The sequence below is a fragment of the Hydra vulgaris genome, chromosome 01, assembly GCF_038396675.1.
Source record: "Hydra vulgaris chromosome 01, alternate assembly HydraT2T_AEP".
In the NCBI taxonomy this organism is placed as follows: Eukaryota; Metazoa; Cnidaria; class Hydrozoa; order Anthoathecata; family Hydridae; genus Hydra; species Hydra vulgaris.
In genome coordinates this window covers 67307331-67325310 of record NC_088920.1, presented here as the reverse complement: position 1 = coordinate 67325310, position 17980 = coordinate 67307331, and the positions used below count along the sequence as shown (strand labels likewise).

Genomic DNA, 17980 nt, shown 5'->3' with positions numbered 1-17980 from the left:
AAAATCTCAAAAAGCTATAAATGCTTTCATGATGAAATTTCCAAGGATTGTTTATTGTATTAATATTTATGATATGAGTGGAGTAGAATTTCTACTCAAACTTTAGATTTTGAATTATTGAGTTTTTAGTATTTTGTTTTACGCTTTTTTTTATTATTCAATTTGTTTTTACTTTTTAAAATAAAAACTAAACTTGTTAAAAATTCGGCTTCACTCATATCACAGTTTTACATAATTAGAACAGTTTTGCAAAGTTACACTATCACTCCTTTACTCATTCTTTCTTATCTTTTTTTCAGCGTAAACCCAGTTTATTTGGTATATTTAGCTATTTTCATTGGTACCATATATATTATACTATTGCAACGACTAAAATTAAAAATGCTGCTCAAGTAGCTGTTAAACAGTGCTTTGAACACGTTACCTGTCGTTCTTGTACACGTTACCTGTCGTTCCTGTACACGTTACCTGTCGCTTACCTAAAAGTATTCCAAATCGTGCTCGACAACAGAGCATAAAATATGGAGAAAAAAAATCTTTAGTTTAACTAAAAACAATGGCAAAATATAGTAAAACATAAGAATGCATGGAGTACAAAAGATACATCCTAGCACGTAAAAACTTTCGTAAAGCGGTAAAGGCAGCCCAAAACAAAAAGGTCCATGAAAAAAAATATTGAAAATCTAAGAACTACAAAATTTCAGAATTTCTGTGAAAACATTCGTAAACTGAAAACCAAAGCAAGTATTCGGTTATTCTCAATTAATAAATTGCAAAACATAAAAGATTTCGTTATTGAATTCAGACAACATTTTCAAACTCTACTCAATAGGCCACCAAAACCCTATTCAAAATCCACCTCTAAATAGCAAGCCTAATTCATTAGTTATTACAACAGCTGATATTATAAATAGAACCTCACTACCAAATAGTAATAAGCCACCAGATAGATATGGGATAAGTGCTGAACATCTTAAAACTCTTATAACAACAATCTCTTTTTGTGGCTCTGTAAATTATACAACAGTTTTCTAACGAATGGGAAGGTCCCAAAAGATCTATCAACTTCAATAATTATTCCACTTTTTAAGTCATAAAAAATCTCTAAGTTATGCAAATAGTTACCATGGAATAAGTATTTTACATACCTTCACTAAAGTTCTAGAATATCTAGTCTTACTTATATGTCATAGTATAACAGTTAGTCAATCCCACTAGTTTAAGATTACAAAAAAAAACAGCTCTTCTCTCCATGCAGAGTTTCTATTGAGTGATACTATACAACACTATAAAAATAATAACACACCTCTATATATGTGCAGTTTAAATGCCAATAAAGTTTTTGATACTTGAAACTGGAATCTGTTACTTAAGAAGCTCCTTTTCCAAAAAAAAAACATGCATTGTCCGTAGTAAACACAATTTCATCGCTTTATCTATTCGGTAATGCAAACATATTATATCAAGGACTTACCTCAAATCAATTTAGTCTCTGAAAAGGAGTGCGGTAAGGTTCTATTCTATCACCTCATCTATATAACATTTTTACTGAAAACATTCTAAATAAAATAGTTTTAGAATGGAAAATAGGATCAACAATAAATTCTATATATACAGGTATCATTGCATACGCATCTGATGTAATCTTGCTAAGCCCTACAATTTATGGTTTTTAAGAACTGATTGACCAATTTCAATTTTATGGAGAGGCTAATTTTATCAAATTAAACACTTTCAAAAAAACATAACTTCAAATTTCTGGAAAAGGTCTTATTTCAAACTACGTTATTAAAATTAACGGAATTTTAATCTTTAAAAAAATCTAAACATCTAGGTTTCCAATGAAGTAATGATACAAATAAGAACACTTTAAATAACAAACTTAAATAAGCGTAAAACTCAGTTTCAAATGGTTTCTATAGCTCTAATCGAAAGTAGAATTCGTGATTTTAATCGTACTAATTCTCGCAGAGTATTTTTTTTTTTTAAAACATCAACAGTTAACTGATAATACTTGATGGATTAAATACTTATATGTTTTATAAAAGATTTTAATATTCAATGTTTTGTACCAAATTTGAATTTGTCCCCTCGTTCTTCAATAATTACCTCTATTATATTACCTGGATCTCCACGTCCACGATCAAAGTGGCTAATGCTAGGAAGTACATTATCGCCTTTTTTCAAAGAATCTAACTTTTTATTCAGTCTTTCAATCACTTTCTTTGCCTGAATACAATTAAAAAACCAATTCTCTATATTTATTGGGTGGATAGAAGCTGTTTGTTCTTCCCTTTCCAACAAGAATTTATATCTTTTTCAAAAAATTCTTGAGGAACCAATAAAGGTAATTCATTCTAGGTTTCTGACTAAACACAACACTATATCAATCCATTTCAATAGTTTCGTTGTAAATAGTATGCATTCCCAATTGAACAATGCGTAATCTAAAACTCCATATAGTTGTTTTACTGTCTCTCATCCATGAAATTGATATCTTTTTTTAAATTTAACTTGCTTCGCTTAACTGAACCTTGTTTTTTGGATATCGCGCTCTGCCATTCACTTGTAGTAAATTTTCCACAACAACAACCCTAATTCTTAAATAACTTAACTTGTAAATTTTCGTCATTTTAAAAAGTTTTTCAAAAGTATGTCATTTTGGGTCTCAAATAAAGCAAAATTATATATAAATTTCAAAAATATGAATCATTTTATAATTAAAATATCATTTTAGATTTTAGTGAACAGAAAATGACGTTTTTACCTAAATACAAAAAGTAGGGAGATTTTTTGATAAGTTTTTTTATCGATGTTTTTTTATAAAATGATTATTATTTTTGAAAATTGTAGAAGAGTTCGCTATGTTTTAGACCCAATACGATATACACATAACAATACGATATACACATAACAATAAGGCGGTATACACATAACAATAGGACATACTTTTTTTAATATTCTTTTTTATAACTTTAGGGACCTATTCCATGTTCGAGGGTCGGTAGCAACCCCTAAAAATATTTTTTATTTAAAAAAATTTTAAAGCAGTATTATTTTATTATCCAGTATATATATATATATATATATATATATATATATATATATATATATATATATATATATATATATATATATATATATATATATATATATATATATATACATATATTGTTGGCGTGTAATATTTTTCGTATTTGTTTGTGTATTTTGTAGGCAAGAATATTAAATTTCATATACACTTCATTTGCATTAATTTAATTGTTTTATTTACTGATGCATGACATTGTTGCACGACCATTGTCGTTTTTGTCGATTTTTTAGGTTGTTATTTTAAGCTTTAATTTCTTTTAAAGTGAAAACTTTTTATATTTTGTTAATTACATTTTGAAATTTTTTAAATAGTTTAATTTATTTACTTTTCTGACTTTATTTTTTAATTATTTATAAGTTATTATTTTAAGAAAGCAAAAAACCAGATTTTTTATTAAGTTTATGGTAAACATTTTTATTTTACTTAAAAGAGTTGTTTTTAAACCAAAATTTTAAACCAAAATAAACGCACAAAAAAACGCCACTCGTGTCCTAAAAATAAAACAACTTGTTTTCACTTTCATTTGCTTACTCTGAATTATTGATGCGGAAATAAAACGCAGAATGCCGCAAACGCAATTTTATCAATCAATATCTTATGGCAGAGTAGTATCAATATTCTCTCATGAATTTTGCAGAACATAAAAATATCCTGATTTTTCTAAGTTTTCGGATATTTAACTTCTTAAGCTCTCTAACGGATTTATTCAATACTAAAGAACTTCTAGTTTTAAAAGTCTATTCATATTGGTATCTTAAAATTAGTAATGATATAATTTCCTTGCTAAATTCTTTTTTTTTTTTTAAGAAATGTTACGATTGCAAGAAAGTTTTCTAGACACTTATTTATAAATTATATGTTGTGTTTATTATTTATTTAGATCGTATTAAAGTATTACGGCAATGCTCGTGTGTTCAATTTGCACATAATGACATTTAGGGAAGTATATCAACTGACTTTGCTGGTTTTCTTTGTAACAAACGCTTTCGCCTGTCCGTAAGTTGCCTTTTTTAAATTTATTTTTAATAGCCCATAAGTAATGATTTTGCCAGGCGTAGTATACCTTTTTTTTTTATTAACTATTTAATACCAAACATTTTTTTATACCAAACTTATTTAATATCAAATGTTTCACTTGTCCTTAAATTGTTTTTTTACGTATTATTTAACAAAGCCTCTATTAATTTTTTTTTTTTTTTTTGTCTTTTCAAATTTTTATTAGAGACTCGGCAATTCCTTACGAAGATATAGCAGATGCTCTGCAAACTTCAAAAGCAGTTTATGATGACAAGCTTAGCATCAATTCACTTGTCCCTTACACTTCCTTTCATATCAAAAAAGTTTATCTGGTAATTAAAATTATTGAATTAATTACCGCAAAGCGGGGTTCTTATTGTAAAAGTACAACTTTTGTAATCAAATAAAATGTTGCCTTAAAGATTTTCTCCCGTATAACCGTTACTTTAGAATAATTCTTTTTGATTGCCTTGATATAGGAACTTTAGCATTAATTAAATTGAGCACTTTAACTGTAGCATTAATTAAGTGGAACACTTTAACTGTAGCATTAATTAAATAGAGCACTTTAACTGTCTTATAGGAAGTGTAAGTTGCATACAAGCGTTAGCTGCATTAAATTTTTTAACGTTTTTTCAATGCTTAATTAACAATTAACAGTTTTTTCTAAAAGTTAAAAAAGAGTTATCTCTAAATCATTAATTATATTATGTTAGTTCTTTTTATGTAACTATTATTATAAGTTCATGCAAAGAATTCACATCGCATATTGACAATCCAACTTTTTTTCCTGTTTAAAGTAATGTTTTAGTAAATAAAACTAAAAAAAAATCTATTAAAAAATTAATACTAGTAACTTCTTAAGTTTATTTGTATATTTTTTTGTTTTTATTTTTTTAAGTTAAAGTTTTTTTTAGTTAAACATTTATATTTTATTTTGGATCAAATTTTTTTTCAACTTGAAAATTTCCTTCGTCAAGTCGACAGTTTAATTTTTTATACATATTCATTCATAAATTTTCATTTGTTTAATAAGTTAAGAAAATATTGATTGCATTAATCAAATCAGTTACTAGTAAGATCAAATACTCCTTCTAGAAGTTGCTTACTTCTTCTAGCAGTTAATTAAATTTTTCTTAAAGAATTAAACTAATAAAACATATTTAAACTCTTTTTCGGATTCAAGAAGCATTTTATAGTTCTAGAATCCCCCGCTTTACGGTAAGTAGTTTTAAGAATATTTTTCATGTGATGCTGATTGATTAGTGTTTCTATGATTCTTTTTTAATACATAGTTTGTGAAATTATCTATTAAAAAATATTCATATTCATAGAAAAGATCTATAGGCGCCCATAGAATGTTTTTTTCTGTCTGTGATCATCCAAGAATGGGACAAATTCCAAACGCTTACGTGTTCATAGTTGTCATATAAAAATGTTTAGCAAAAATAAATGCTAAAGGAAAAAATCCTGCGGACGCCTATGGAGGGTGATTTTAAGATGATATTTGATGTTTTTAATGCTTAGTTTTAACTTGCTTAACTATATTTCAGACATAACATGAACCCTAATAATTTCTAGGCATAACTTAAAACAAAAGTAAACTTTTTAGTTTGATAATAATGAACTTGATGAGCCGTGTATTGATGGTAGCCTAAAAGTAATTATTGCTGAAAGGGCATTCACCACTATAGTTGCAATGAAGGGCCCAAATGGGTAAGTGAGTCTTTTTTAAATTATGATTTTTTATTTAGTCGCTTTTTTTCTAATTTATTAATAAATTATTGCTACTGTTAATCAGGGACAGTTTTAAGGGCGGAAACTGGTATGACCCAACCCACCCCAAAGAAAATGATTTTCAACTTATAGTCGGTTTTTTACCTCCCTCATTTTTTTCAAAAATCGCTTCCGCTCTTAAAATTAGTAAAAATCGTCTCCACTGTTTAAATCAATATATAACATCAATATTCCACAATCAATAAATAGTATCGACTAAAAATATATCTCTAAAGTTTACCGTAACATTGGGTTACTCTAATCCACTTTATTGCGATTTTTGGTTTAACGATCAACTTTGCTCTATTCAAAAAATTTAAATCTTTTTTTTTATCAAATTATGAGTAAAGATACCAACCTTTAATTCAAATTAATTGATTTATGAAATAGATTAAAAACAGAGGTCCAATGTCACATTGGTGTTTTTTTATGCGGTGTATACTTGTTGTGTTGTTTTGTTTCATTGACTTACAAACTACTTAAGTAAATACCTCCATAATATTAAAACAAATACCTAAAATTTACTTGAGGAAATACCTCCATATTGTTAAAACAAATGTTCTTTGATCTAAAATTTTTTAAAGTTTTTTTGTATTAATTCAATAAAAATTGAATTAATATAAGAACTTTGTATATTTTAATAATTATTTTTTTTTGTTCTTTAATAATAAAAAAATAACTAAATTGGTAGGTAGGCAACTACTCTATACAAATATTTAATGTTTAAAAATAATTGTTTCAATCAGATTTGAAGGCACGTAGCTTATACTTATATTCACTGTTAGTTGTTGCACTAGAGATATCTCATTTAACTTTTTTTTGTTTCTGGGGCACTTTTAGAACAGTTTTGACTGGCATAACATCTAATTCTTCTGAGTCAGGACAGAACCCTTTTCCTGTTAGAATATTTAATTTCTTTTTGCGCTTTTATTTTGAAGGTCCAAGGTCTGCAGGATTGTCATTCAAATGACTGATAAGGGCTTTAGAAATAAGACTTAAATCAACTGATAATAGATCCTGATGTGGCAAGCAATTAATAAGAGGTTCTTTATCGCCATGAAAAATTCCACACTTAGCAAATCCTGATATCAAATTTTCACTTAAAGTGTTTTTTATTAGTTTCAGCACTTTTTTTATGGAAAGTTTCCTTTTGGAAGTGTTGTGGTTTTTTTACCTGCAGATGATTTTTTCCACAAATTTTAAAACGGTTTCCCACTTACTTAGTGGCTTAAAATAGACATCAACTAAAGGCTGTGTCAAATGTGATAAGTTAGGTGGTAGACACACAAATACTATGTTGTTTATATGACACAGTTTTAACTTTCTGGCTAATGAGAGATGACAAGTTATCCCCTAAAAGAACAGTTTTTTCAGTATAAGAAGCAGGTGAGCAGTAAACCACTCCTAAAATGTGATACTATCTAACCACCATGTTCTGTGCGATTGTACCTAGTTCATGGGGATCGTTTTCAGTCCACGTTGACCACAGAATTTCTGATTTTTAGATATCGTAAAGTGGTAATGTAAATCCAGTAGCGTTGACGTAAGACATGGCTGAAATATTGGAATTTAATTAATTTATTACTCTGTCATGGTATTTACACATATCTACGACACATAATTTACATCATCTACGACATATAATTTGCAGCCTCTACGACATATAATTTTTTTGCGTCCTGGGTCATCACTTAGGTTAGTTTCATCATAATTATATATATTTTTTGCACATTTTTAACAACTTGGTGAGATTTTCAATATACTCGCTTTAGGTTTTTTCGTTAATAGCAGCCCGATAGCGTTTTATATTAGCTGTTAAACACAAAGTGAGCAAAGGATGTCTTTTTAAAAACATTTAACTCCATTCAATTCCTAAAAAATTATTTCTAAACTGTGAAATATTTTTGTTTTGGGAAGAGAGGTAATCCTTCACAATAAACCACAATCCACAATGAATCCAAACTCAGACACTGCCAAGGTGTGAGTAACATAGGCTGATTCTTCCAAAGCAGTAAATGTTTTTCAATATCCCGGGTTTTGATTGTGTTTTAGCTTTTGTTTATTTTTTATGGTAATTCTACATATGTTAAAATGTTTAGATACTACTCTCTGGCTCATTTGACCTTAGTTAATAGCGGAAAGGCACTGTTGGAACTTTTTTTGAGAATAATCTACATGCTTTCTGGAGTCCATTCTCCTAGTATACATACTCGGTAACACGACACAATTGCTTAAGTACGTTAACTACAGTTAACGAACTTTAGCAATTGTGTCGTGTGTTGACTAACATATTTTTTTTTTTACAGTTTTAATGTCTTTATCACCATCTGGAAAACCATTGAGGATAATACTTGCATTTAATGGGTAAATACTTACATTTAATGGGTAAATACTTACGTTTAATGGGGATAATACTTACATTTAACGGGTAAATAATTTTTAAAAGCAGCAACTAAGTTAATGCTTACCTTTTGATCTGACGAATTTTTATATATAAATATAATGTTTATAATTAAATAAAGTTAATAAAAAAGGAGGTTGTTTTTTTTTTAACATTTTCAGTGCTTTTTTTGAACAAGAGGTTTGTGATTGATCAAGTATTTTCCTCCGATATCTTTAAAGATGTCCACAAAGTGCAATATTAGGACATTGCAATAAATGGTTAGAATTTGCAGTTAAGAAATAATATAGTATTTTCTTCACAACTAAGTTCTTTAGTTAAAATTTTAATAAAAATAATGCTTAGATTATAACTAATTAGAATGATAGTTCCTAAAATTTGACAAAAAAGTCATTTCACAAACCAGTCAGAAAAGCAAATTGAATAAAGACTTTGATTAAGTTGTATATTAGGTGGTCCGCTTTAAGTTCTTGTTGTCAGTATATGGTTAGCTTTATAAACATAACCAGAGATCACTTGACCAAAGTCACTAAACATGGTTGACTAAACATAACATGCTGTACTGATAAATTTTCCATATTTGTAGAAACTATGGATTTTTCATGTGTTTTTAGATTTATTTTTTTATTATACAAAGCTGCAACTTACAACCAGTGAATGTCTGATAATTTTTTTAAGTGGTAAACCATTATTGTAGCTACCAAAGCATTTGAAATTTTGCACTCAGGATAATTTATATACCGCCTCGTATCAAATATTTTGTTACACACGTTAAATTAAAAAATTGCTATAAAACGGTAAAAATGTATTTAAAGATGATTAACAAAACTTTCAACATATTTAACTCAACACAATATTGAATATAATTATATTCATTATTACACATATACTATGATATATTATATATATATATATATATATATATATATATATATATATATATATATATATATATATATATATATATATATATATATATATATATATATATATATATATATATAATACGTACCGTACCGTGGTTGGTACATTTTTTCAAATATATAAATATATATATATATATATATATATATATATATATATATATATATATATATATATATATATATATATATATATATATGTATACATATATAAACACACATACACACATATTTACAGCTAGAAATAATTGGAATAATAACAACCAATAAACAAAGTAAAACTTTAAATAATCAAAATATAAACTATTTTTGATACTTCGATATTTAAGTTTTGAACAGTATAATATAAATTTTTGTCAAAGTTACAGTTTAAAAAAAAAAAAGATTTGTATTCCAAGTCACCACGCCATTCACGGTAACCCGTTTATGGTTAACGGTAACCATTGCAAATTTGAAAAAAGAACTTGCGTACTCTTTAATGTAGCAAATACATTACAAAATTAAAAAAATGAAAACTATTTTTAAATGAAATATCTAATTTAAAAATATCCTGATCAGTATTTCATGCTTAAAAAAAGAATAATTAGTTTATTTAAATTTTTTCCGGAATTTTTTTTTTTTGCTCATGTTATTTTACTTTTCAAGGCCAACTTCTGTGAAACCGGAGTTGTTTAAGTATCTTCAGATATTTAAAGGAACAGAAGTTATTTTTGCCGGAAATCACACTTCGATTAACATTTGCTTTTGGAAATCATTTAAAATTATGCTCCCTAGTATACGAAATCAATTGCAAGATCAAGCAAGGAAGTATATTATAACTGGTCATTCAACCGGTGGAGCTATAGCATCTATATTAGCGCTTTATATGAAAGTTCAGGTTTTACATGTTTAATCTAGTTATTTTATTATATTTACTTGTTTTTTATTGTTGCTTATTTATTTACTTTTCTTTTTATGATTCCAACAAACACATTAACACAGTCTAAAAGCTTTTTAGACGTGATTTTGTAGTAAATAAACGCTTAACATGACGTCATGAAACTTAACGTTAAATTTGTCTTTGTCGCCAGTATTATAACCAAGAATTCAAAACTTTTTCTTTTGCATTCCCAACCGCTTTATAAACGAAGATTTTTTGTATTTGTTAACCACGGGCGAGTTTTTTTAAGGGTAGTTTTTTCCCTTTTTTAATTGCGATAAAACAATTTTTACCTTTGTATAGTGTTAGTTATACTTAAATATTAAAACTATTTTAATTACTAACTTTGAATTTAACAAAAGTCCATTTGCCCTACTTATCTTTTTCCTTTGACTCTTATTTACTAAAACCTTACATTTAAAATTTCTCATTACTAAAACCTGTTAACCTATTAATTAAGTTTATTATAATTTTGCAGGAAGGAAGAATGTGGGAGAATTCAGGAACGTGCTTAATAACGTTTGGTCAACCTCGAGTTGGAGATGAGTTGTTTGCAAAGCTGCATGATTCAGTGATTGATCCATTCCGAAAACTTCGTTTTATTAATGATAAAGATCCAATACCTCATGTTCCTATATGGAAGACGGCTGTTCATCATTCAAGGTATTTCCTATCAAAAATGTCAAACGTTTGACATTTTTTATTTATTCTTATAACCGTCCAATTCATTTCTATTCTATTCAGTTCATTTCTAACCGTCCAATTCATTTAATCTAATTCCAACCAGGTTTAATTTAAAAACTAAAATACCGATATTGCTAAAATGATTACGGATTACTTTTAAAAATAAAAAAGAAATCACAGATGCCGTTACCACTTTTTAGAATTGTGATTAGACCGTGGACATCGTCATACATTGTAGAGTTTGTTAGGTTGTGTGAATTTAGGTTCGATATGTCACTGAAATCACAAAATTCTTTTTACTAAAATATTTACGTTACTAGGAGCCCATAAGGCTTTTGCCCCATATTACCCAGGGGCAAAATAAATAAAAATTTTACCAATAAAATTTAACTTCAAAATTTTATACATATATTTAAAATTCTGATGTTGGAACTCGTTTTTCGACGATACTGTTAACGCAGAAACAGTCAATGCATTCAAGAATTGGCTGGACAATTTCCAGCATAGTTACATGTTTCCAGCAATTTCCAGCAATTACATGCTACAGTGGCTTATCTATCTGGTTGACTAAACATAACATGCTGTACTGATAAATTTTCCATATTTGTAGAAACTATGGATTTTTCATGTGTTTTTAGATTTATTTTTTTATTATACAAAGCTGCAACTTACAACCAGTGAATGTCTGATAATTTTTTTAAGTGGTAAACCATTATTGTAGCTACCGTGGACATCGTCATACATTGTAGAGTTTGTTAGGTTGTGTGAATTTAGGTTCGATATGTCACTGAAATCACAAAATTCTTTTTACTAAAATATTTACGTTACTAGGAGCCCATAAGGCTTTTGCCCCATATTACCCAGGGGCAAAATAAATAAAAATTTTACCAATAAAATTTAACTTCAAAATTTTATACATATATTTAAAATTCTGATGTTGGAACTCGTTTTTCGACGATACTGTTAACGCAGAAACAGTCAATGCATTCAAGAATTGGCTGGACAATTTCCAGCATAGTTACATGTTTCCAGCAATTTCCAGCAATTACATGCTACAGTGGCTTATCTACGGATGGGCAACTGTTTAAGACAGTAAGCTAACATTCCAACTTATTATTACTAACTATTTATATATATAGGGTGATGGCACCACCTACCGCAACTTTAAGAAAACTTTTAACTTTAAAACTTCTTAACTCCAAAACCATAACAGATTTTTATTTAGGGTTTTCGAATTAATATTTTATACTCAATTATTAACTAAATTATATAATTCGAATTTGAGTAAAGTTATTTTTTTCATGTTATTTTTAATTTTTTGTAAGATCTAGTACGTTTCTTCACCTACCGTGATAAAGCACCACCTAAAAAAATCGTATATTTTAATTTTACTTTTATATATTTAAATCAAGAAACAAATACATAAATTTAATACGATTACAAAACAAAGAAGACATTGGTTATAAAATTATCCACCAAAGCTTTATTCTGAAATTAAACTTTTTTCTTTTTAAATTTTTTTTTTAAATTTTTTTTTTTTTTTTGTCTTTTATTTTTATTTTCTTTTGTTACAACTTGTTTTCTTTTAGATTTTTCTTGTTTTTCTTTTTCTTTCAATTCTTTTTTTCAGCAGCTTTATTTTTACGTTCAATTTTTTTGATATCTTCTTCTTCCTTTGCATTTTCTCTAGTTATTTGAATCTCTAACCATTTGGATAAAGTTACAACGCTAGGTAATCGTTAAACTTGTTTCAGCCTTTTTTACGCGATTGGTTGTTTTGGCCATAAAAGAAAGTCGTGTAATGGGTTTACATTTTTTATTATTTGTTTATTTGAATCTGGTGGTTCTGCTGCTGATTTACTTTTACCAGATTCATCAATTATTACGCTTTTTCCAAATTCGCTAACATTACTAGATACGATTTCATTTTGCGTACTGCTAATATCTAAATACGATTCTTTATCGATTTCATTGTTCAATACATTATTATTGGCTTCTATTAAATTTATGGTTTGTTTGAGCTATCGTTAAATTTAAGTTTTTTCCAAAAATTAAATGATTCTCTGAAGTCAGTTTTACCTCCCCATTTTTTATTTCCAGTTTTTTCAAACTGTAACAATACTTCAGGTGCAACGTTGTTTCCAAATAAGTTCACACGCTATTATGGCTTGAAAGATACGTTTCATTATTATCAATTGTGGAATTCATTTTTACATGTTGAACTACTTTTTTATAATCAACATTGCTCGCATTAAATATTCCTGTCGACCTAAATCCTTAAATAATATTTTTTTTCATACTTGGATCCATAACAAAATTAGTCAACAACATTGGTACATTTTCTTTGCAAATTTAAATTGCCGACAAATGTTCTGCCTTTTTTTTTTCATTGGTCCGAAAACTGACACATTTAATGGTTGTAAGATGTGTGCAGCATTAGGAAACAACGAAATCAAATGAGTTCTTTCCGAAGAGCAATACATACTGAGCTCTTTAGACAGATGCGAGCGATGTCCATCCATGAACATTTATATAGGTAATTGTGTATTAATAGATTTCAAATATGGTACTAACACATTTGTGAAGTACTCATAAATGCATTCGGCGGTCATCCAGCCGCTGTCACTCACCAAACAACCAGTTCATTCTCTATTTCTTCTCCAAGATATGATTTAAAGCCAGAGTTTTGCCGTTTGGGTTGGCTTTTACCAGATAATTTGTCGCGTAAGGTACTTTCAGGAGCATTAAACTTTTTGCGGACACAAAATTTTTTCACCTTGATTTAAAGCTCTAAGTGCTGCATGCAGTTGTTCTTCTGAATACAAAAGCTTTTTTCGAATATTTTTTTCTTTTTTGAACCTTGCATCTTTCTAATCGAATTCATTTCACATAATAAATAAAGTATAAAAAACATATCAAATAAATACTCCCTAGGGTTAAATTACCTTAAATTGGTAATTGAGTTGAACTGAAATAGTTTTTAAGAGAGAAAACTTCACAAAATAGAGCACATCCGAAAAAATATTTTTATAAACGGTAAGTGGTAACGGTAAGTGGTAACGGTAAAACGGTAAGTGGTAACGGTAAAACGGTAAGTGGTAACGGTAACGGTAAAAAAATATTTTTATAAACGGTAACTATTATAATTTTCGTTCTCACCTATCGTGTAAAAGATTAAACAATGTTATACAAAAAAAACTACTATTTTTTGATAAAATTTAAAATATTCAATGTTTTTAAAACTATTTTAAACTTTTATCAAAAAAATTATATAAGTTTTGAGCCGTAAAAAAACTAGACAAACTTTTTTTCACTTTTAAAGATTTTCTTAAGAAAGCAATAAAAAATCATTTGCGGGTAAAATTAACATCTCAAATCTTTATAAAATACATCTTTTTTATAAATTATTTATTAGTAAAATAAGTTAGTTTTGTATAAAACAATACAAAAAAATTAAATTAAAAACAACATAAAAAATTTACTAATTTTTTCAAAAACCACGGTAGGTGCTTCTTCACGGTAGGGGGTGCCATGACCCTATATATATATATATATATTATATATATATATATATATATATATATATATATATATATATATATATATATATATATATATATATATATATATATATATATATATATATATATATATATATATATATATATATATATATATATATATATATACATATATATACATATATATACATATATATACATATATATATATATACATATATATATATATATATATATATATATATATATATATATATATATATATATATATATATATATATATATATATATATATATATGTATATATATATATATATATATATATATATATATATATATATATATATATATATATATATATATATATATATATATATATATATATATATATATATGTATATATATACATACATATATATATAACGGGTGGGGCGTAAAGAATGAGACAATTTTCATTTCAATTTTTAAGTAGATACTAAAAAAGTTATTTGTTCCCTTTATATATTGATTTAATAAAACAAATAAAACTCTTTAGTATTAAAAATGTTTATTTAAAATTAAGCCACCTTGATTTTGTTCAACAGCAAAAACTCGAGACCTGAAATTATTAATCGAATCTTGGATATTTTTCAAGGGTATTTCTTTAACAACTTCTTTTATTTTTTTAACAAATTCAATCTTGTTACTAACAGATTTCGATTTCAAACCTGGATGAAGGCCAGTGCCTTCGTTAGCAGCTTGTCTTGATTCAGCATAAATTCTGTTGTTTTGACGATTATATTGCCCATCTTGATTAAATATCTTCTCATCAAGTTAAAAACAGATTGCTTCTCAAGTTATTTCAGAAAGTATATGATGAAGGATCAAAAAGAGTTAAATATACTACAGTTGCAAAACTTTTACAAATATCACTGGCATCATAAAAAAATCAACCTAGAAAGATCAAGTTGATTAATTTATTAAAAGAATTCAATTAAGATTTTTCTTTGTCCAACAACAAACTGAGCTAGCTAAAGAACTAAGATAAAACAATTTTTTAAAGTAAACTATTTATTACTCATTTTAAGCAATATTCCTGATTTTAATTTTAGACAAACTTTATTTTAAATAGAATATTAATTAAAGAAAAAACTTGCATACAAGCAAACCTAAAAAACTCGTTTCTGAAAGACGTAAGAATATTTCTGAGGTAACAACATTTCTTACGTAACAATATTTCTGACGTTACAATATTTCTGACGTAACAATATTTCTATTTTCATAAATTGTTTTAAGATAAAGTAAAACACTCAATTGTAGCTAACTATAAACTTTGTCAAATATTGTGTGGTTTATCCTCCAAGTGCTATGGCTATATATAAGACAGGCGCAAAGAAAAGGTGGGATGGGGGAGGGGTGATTCCTTCTCAAAGCGGGACCTTTTTCTACCTTCAGTCGGCATATTAGAATTATTTTTAAAAATAAAATTAAGTCAGTAAATGGGACATAGACTATCCTTATTTTTAATAATTTTTAATTTCAAATTTTTTATTTTTAAAAGCTCGTAAAACTCGTAAAGCCCATCCCGACTTGACACCTACTCGCATCGGCCTTGGCTAAAAAATCTTGCCTTATATGCAAATGGAAAAGAGTGGAACTTTTTAAAGAGAAGAAGCTTAGATCTTTTGGTTTTTTAGGCTATCAATACAAAAGATATTCTCAAACACGTTTAAACCTTATGCTGAAGATTTTTGGAATTTTATTAATCATCCATTAATACTTGCAGAAAAAAGCAATTACTTAGTGATAGATTTCCTATTTTTAGCAGATTTGCACTTAATGAGGAGGAAGGGAAGCTGTTAATCAAAGAAGGAAATGCGGTGGTGATAATAAAGTTGCTAAAATTTTATTAACTCTCAATATTTGGAAAAAGCTCCTGAACAATGCTGTTTCAATGAGAATGTCTCCCAGAAAATACTAAAAAATTAATAAACGTACATGCATTCATATCTAAATATCTTAAAACCATTGGAAGAGGGACTTTTAGGTAGGAATTTTAAACAAGTTGGTTAAGTCTTGTTTTGGATAAAAAAAAACTACATTATGACTTTTAAACACATATTACAAACTTTGAGTATCACTACAGAACTATTACTCTAAACAAGCTGTTGAAGCAAGTTATTACTGATTTCATAATAAATCTTGGAACAGATTTCAAGTTTTAAAAATAACAGCTCTTTTTCTGAACATTTAAATAAAACTGTAATCATTTTTAACAGAAAAACCCTTGTAAATATTGCAAATACTCCCGAGAATATGTTTATATAAAAGTTGACTTAATTATAACTTTTTTATGTTAATTTCACAAAAATATATTAAACTTGTTCATAAACACTATCTCTACTGTGAGATACTGTTTATTAATAAATTTATAAACAATGACATTCCATATCATTATTTATAAAGATATTCCATGTCGTGAACATTAAATAATGTTATACATTAACTAATTTTCATGAAATGGGCTTGCATTTTACAAATGATATATTTATGGTAGTTATATTCAAGTGATATATCCAGTACTATGACCCCCTCGTTTCGAGTTTAGGCCTTAAATGACTAAAACTTTTAATTATTAAAAATTATTTTTTATAAACTTGTGTAGAATATAATAATAATACGTAAAAATATTTTCCATGTATTTTGGGCTAAAATTCCCGAACCTAAATAAGTGCTGTTTTTAGAGTCACAGTGGGACTTTAAAAAAGTAAACATTTTTGTAAACGGAATTTTTTTTGATTTCAGTGACATATCAAATCTAAATCTACTCATAGTAACGAATCCAACGGTATATCACAATGTCCAGGGTCAAATCAGAGAACTAAAAAGTGGTTAAGGGCATCTGTGCAATTTACATGTGTGGAAGCACATAGCGCAATAAACACAATTTGCAATAAACGCAATAAACACAAACTTTGTTTGTCTTTTTACTTTACTATTAGCAGTTTAAATTTAAAGTGTAAATTTTTAATTTTTTATGTTTAAAATTTAAAAGTTTAATTTAGAGAAATTTGGATGGCGTATGAGCCCATGACAAATAAAAGTTACTGGAAGGTTTGCGGAAACATGGATCCATTAAAATGTAGCAATATGTGGGTTCTGCACACCTCGCCAGAAAATCACGCAATTAAAAGTTACGAAAATTTTATAATGAACCCTCCGTCGGTATTTTTGGATAAATTTTCTACGCGCTACAAACGCTGGCTTGATGCCTTACAAAACTCTTGTGTTGTCAACTATAAAATTGAAAAAATTGAGCACAAAGGAATACTTGACATTAATATATGGAAGAAGCAAAGAACTGTATAAATTGAAATTCTACTAAAATTAATGATTAACCTGATCAATGCTATGAAAGTTTGAACGCGCAATGTACAGCAAATTAATCCAGCCATTTTTAAAAATATTTTTAATTGCAGTCTTTTTGTACAGAAATGTCTTTTTTATTTAGCTTTAATTTTTGGTCGAATTTATTTTTATTAAAGTTGTTTAATCTAAAAATTCGATTTTTCTTTACAAAAACATTTTCTTTGCAAACAGCTTCTTTTTTTTCTTTTTATAAAAAGTGTCTTGAAATTTTAGTCCATTAGAGAATAATTTCTTCTA

At 27.2% G+C, this 17980-nt stretch overlaps 1 protein-coding gene across 2 annotated transcripts; it reads left to right on the top strand.

Moving 5' to 3' along the window:
• The first annotated feature begins 3683 nt into the window (after positions 1 to 3683).
• LOC101241114 (uncharacterized) lies at positions 3684 to 17717 on the top strand. 2 transcript variants are annotated; one of them, XM_065789005.1, is made up of 7 exons: positions 3684 to 3843; positions 3975 to 4090; positions 4317 to 4443; positions 5724 to 5827; positions 9857 to 10088; positions 10609 to 10793; positions 17380 to 17717. In XM_065789005.1, exons 2-7 carry the CDS (start codon positions 4023 to 4025, stop codon positions 17681 to 17683), a joined length of 1020 nt encoding a protein of 339 aa, XP_065645077.1. In that variant the 5' UTR covers positions 3684 to 3843; positions 3975 to 4022; the 3' UTR covers positions 17684 to 17717. The 2 variants fall into 2 exon arrangements, with proteins under 2 accessions (XP_065645077.1, XP_065645076.1); XM_065789004.1 differs by having other exon boundaries at positions 3684 to 3857.
• The last annotated feature ends 263 nt before the right edge of the window (positions 17718 to 17980 follow it).

Bases quoted from the DNA above. Each gene is read 5' to 3' on its own strand.
- LOC101241114 (XM_065789005.1), top strand. From the start codon at position 4,023: ATGACATTTAGGGAAGTATATCAACTGACTTTGCTGGTTTTCTTTGTA. The intron at 4,091-4,316 runs GTAAGTTGCCTT...AATTTTTATTAG, and splicing joins ACAAACGCTTTCGCCTGTCC to AGACTCGGCAATTCCTTACG. The intron at 10,089-10,608 runs GTTTTACATGTT...ATAATTTTGCAG, and splicing joins CGCTTTATATGAAAGTTCAG to GAAGGAAGAATGTGGGAGAA.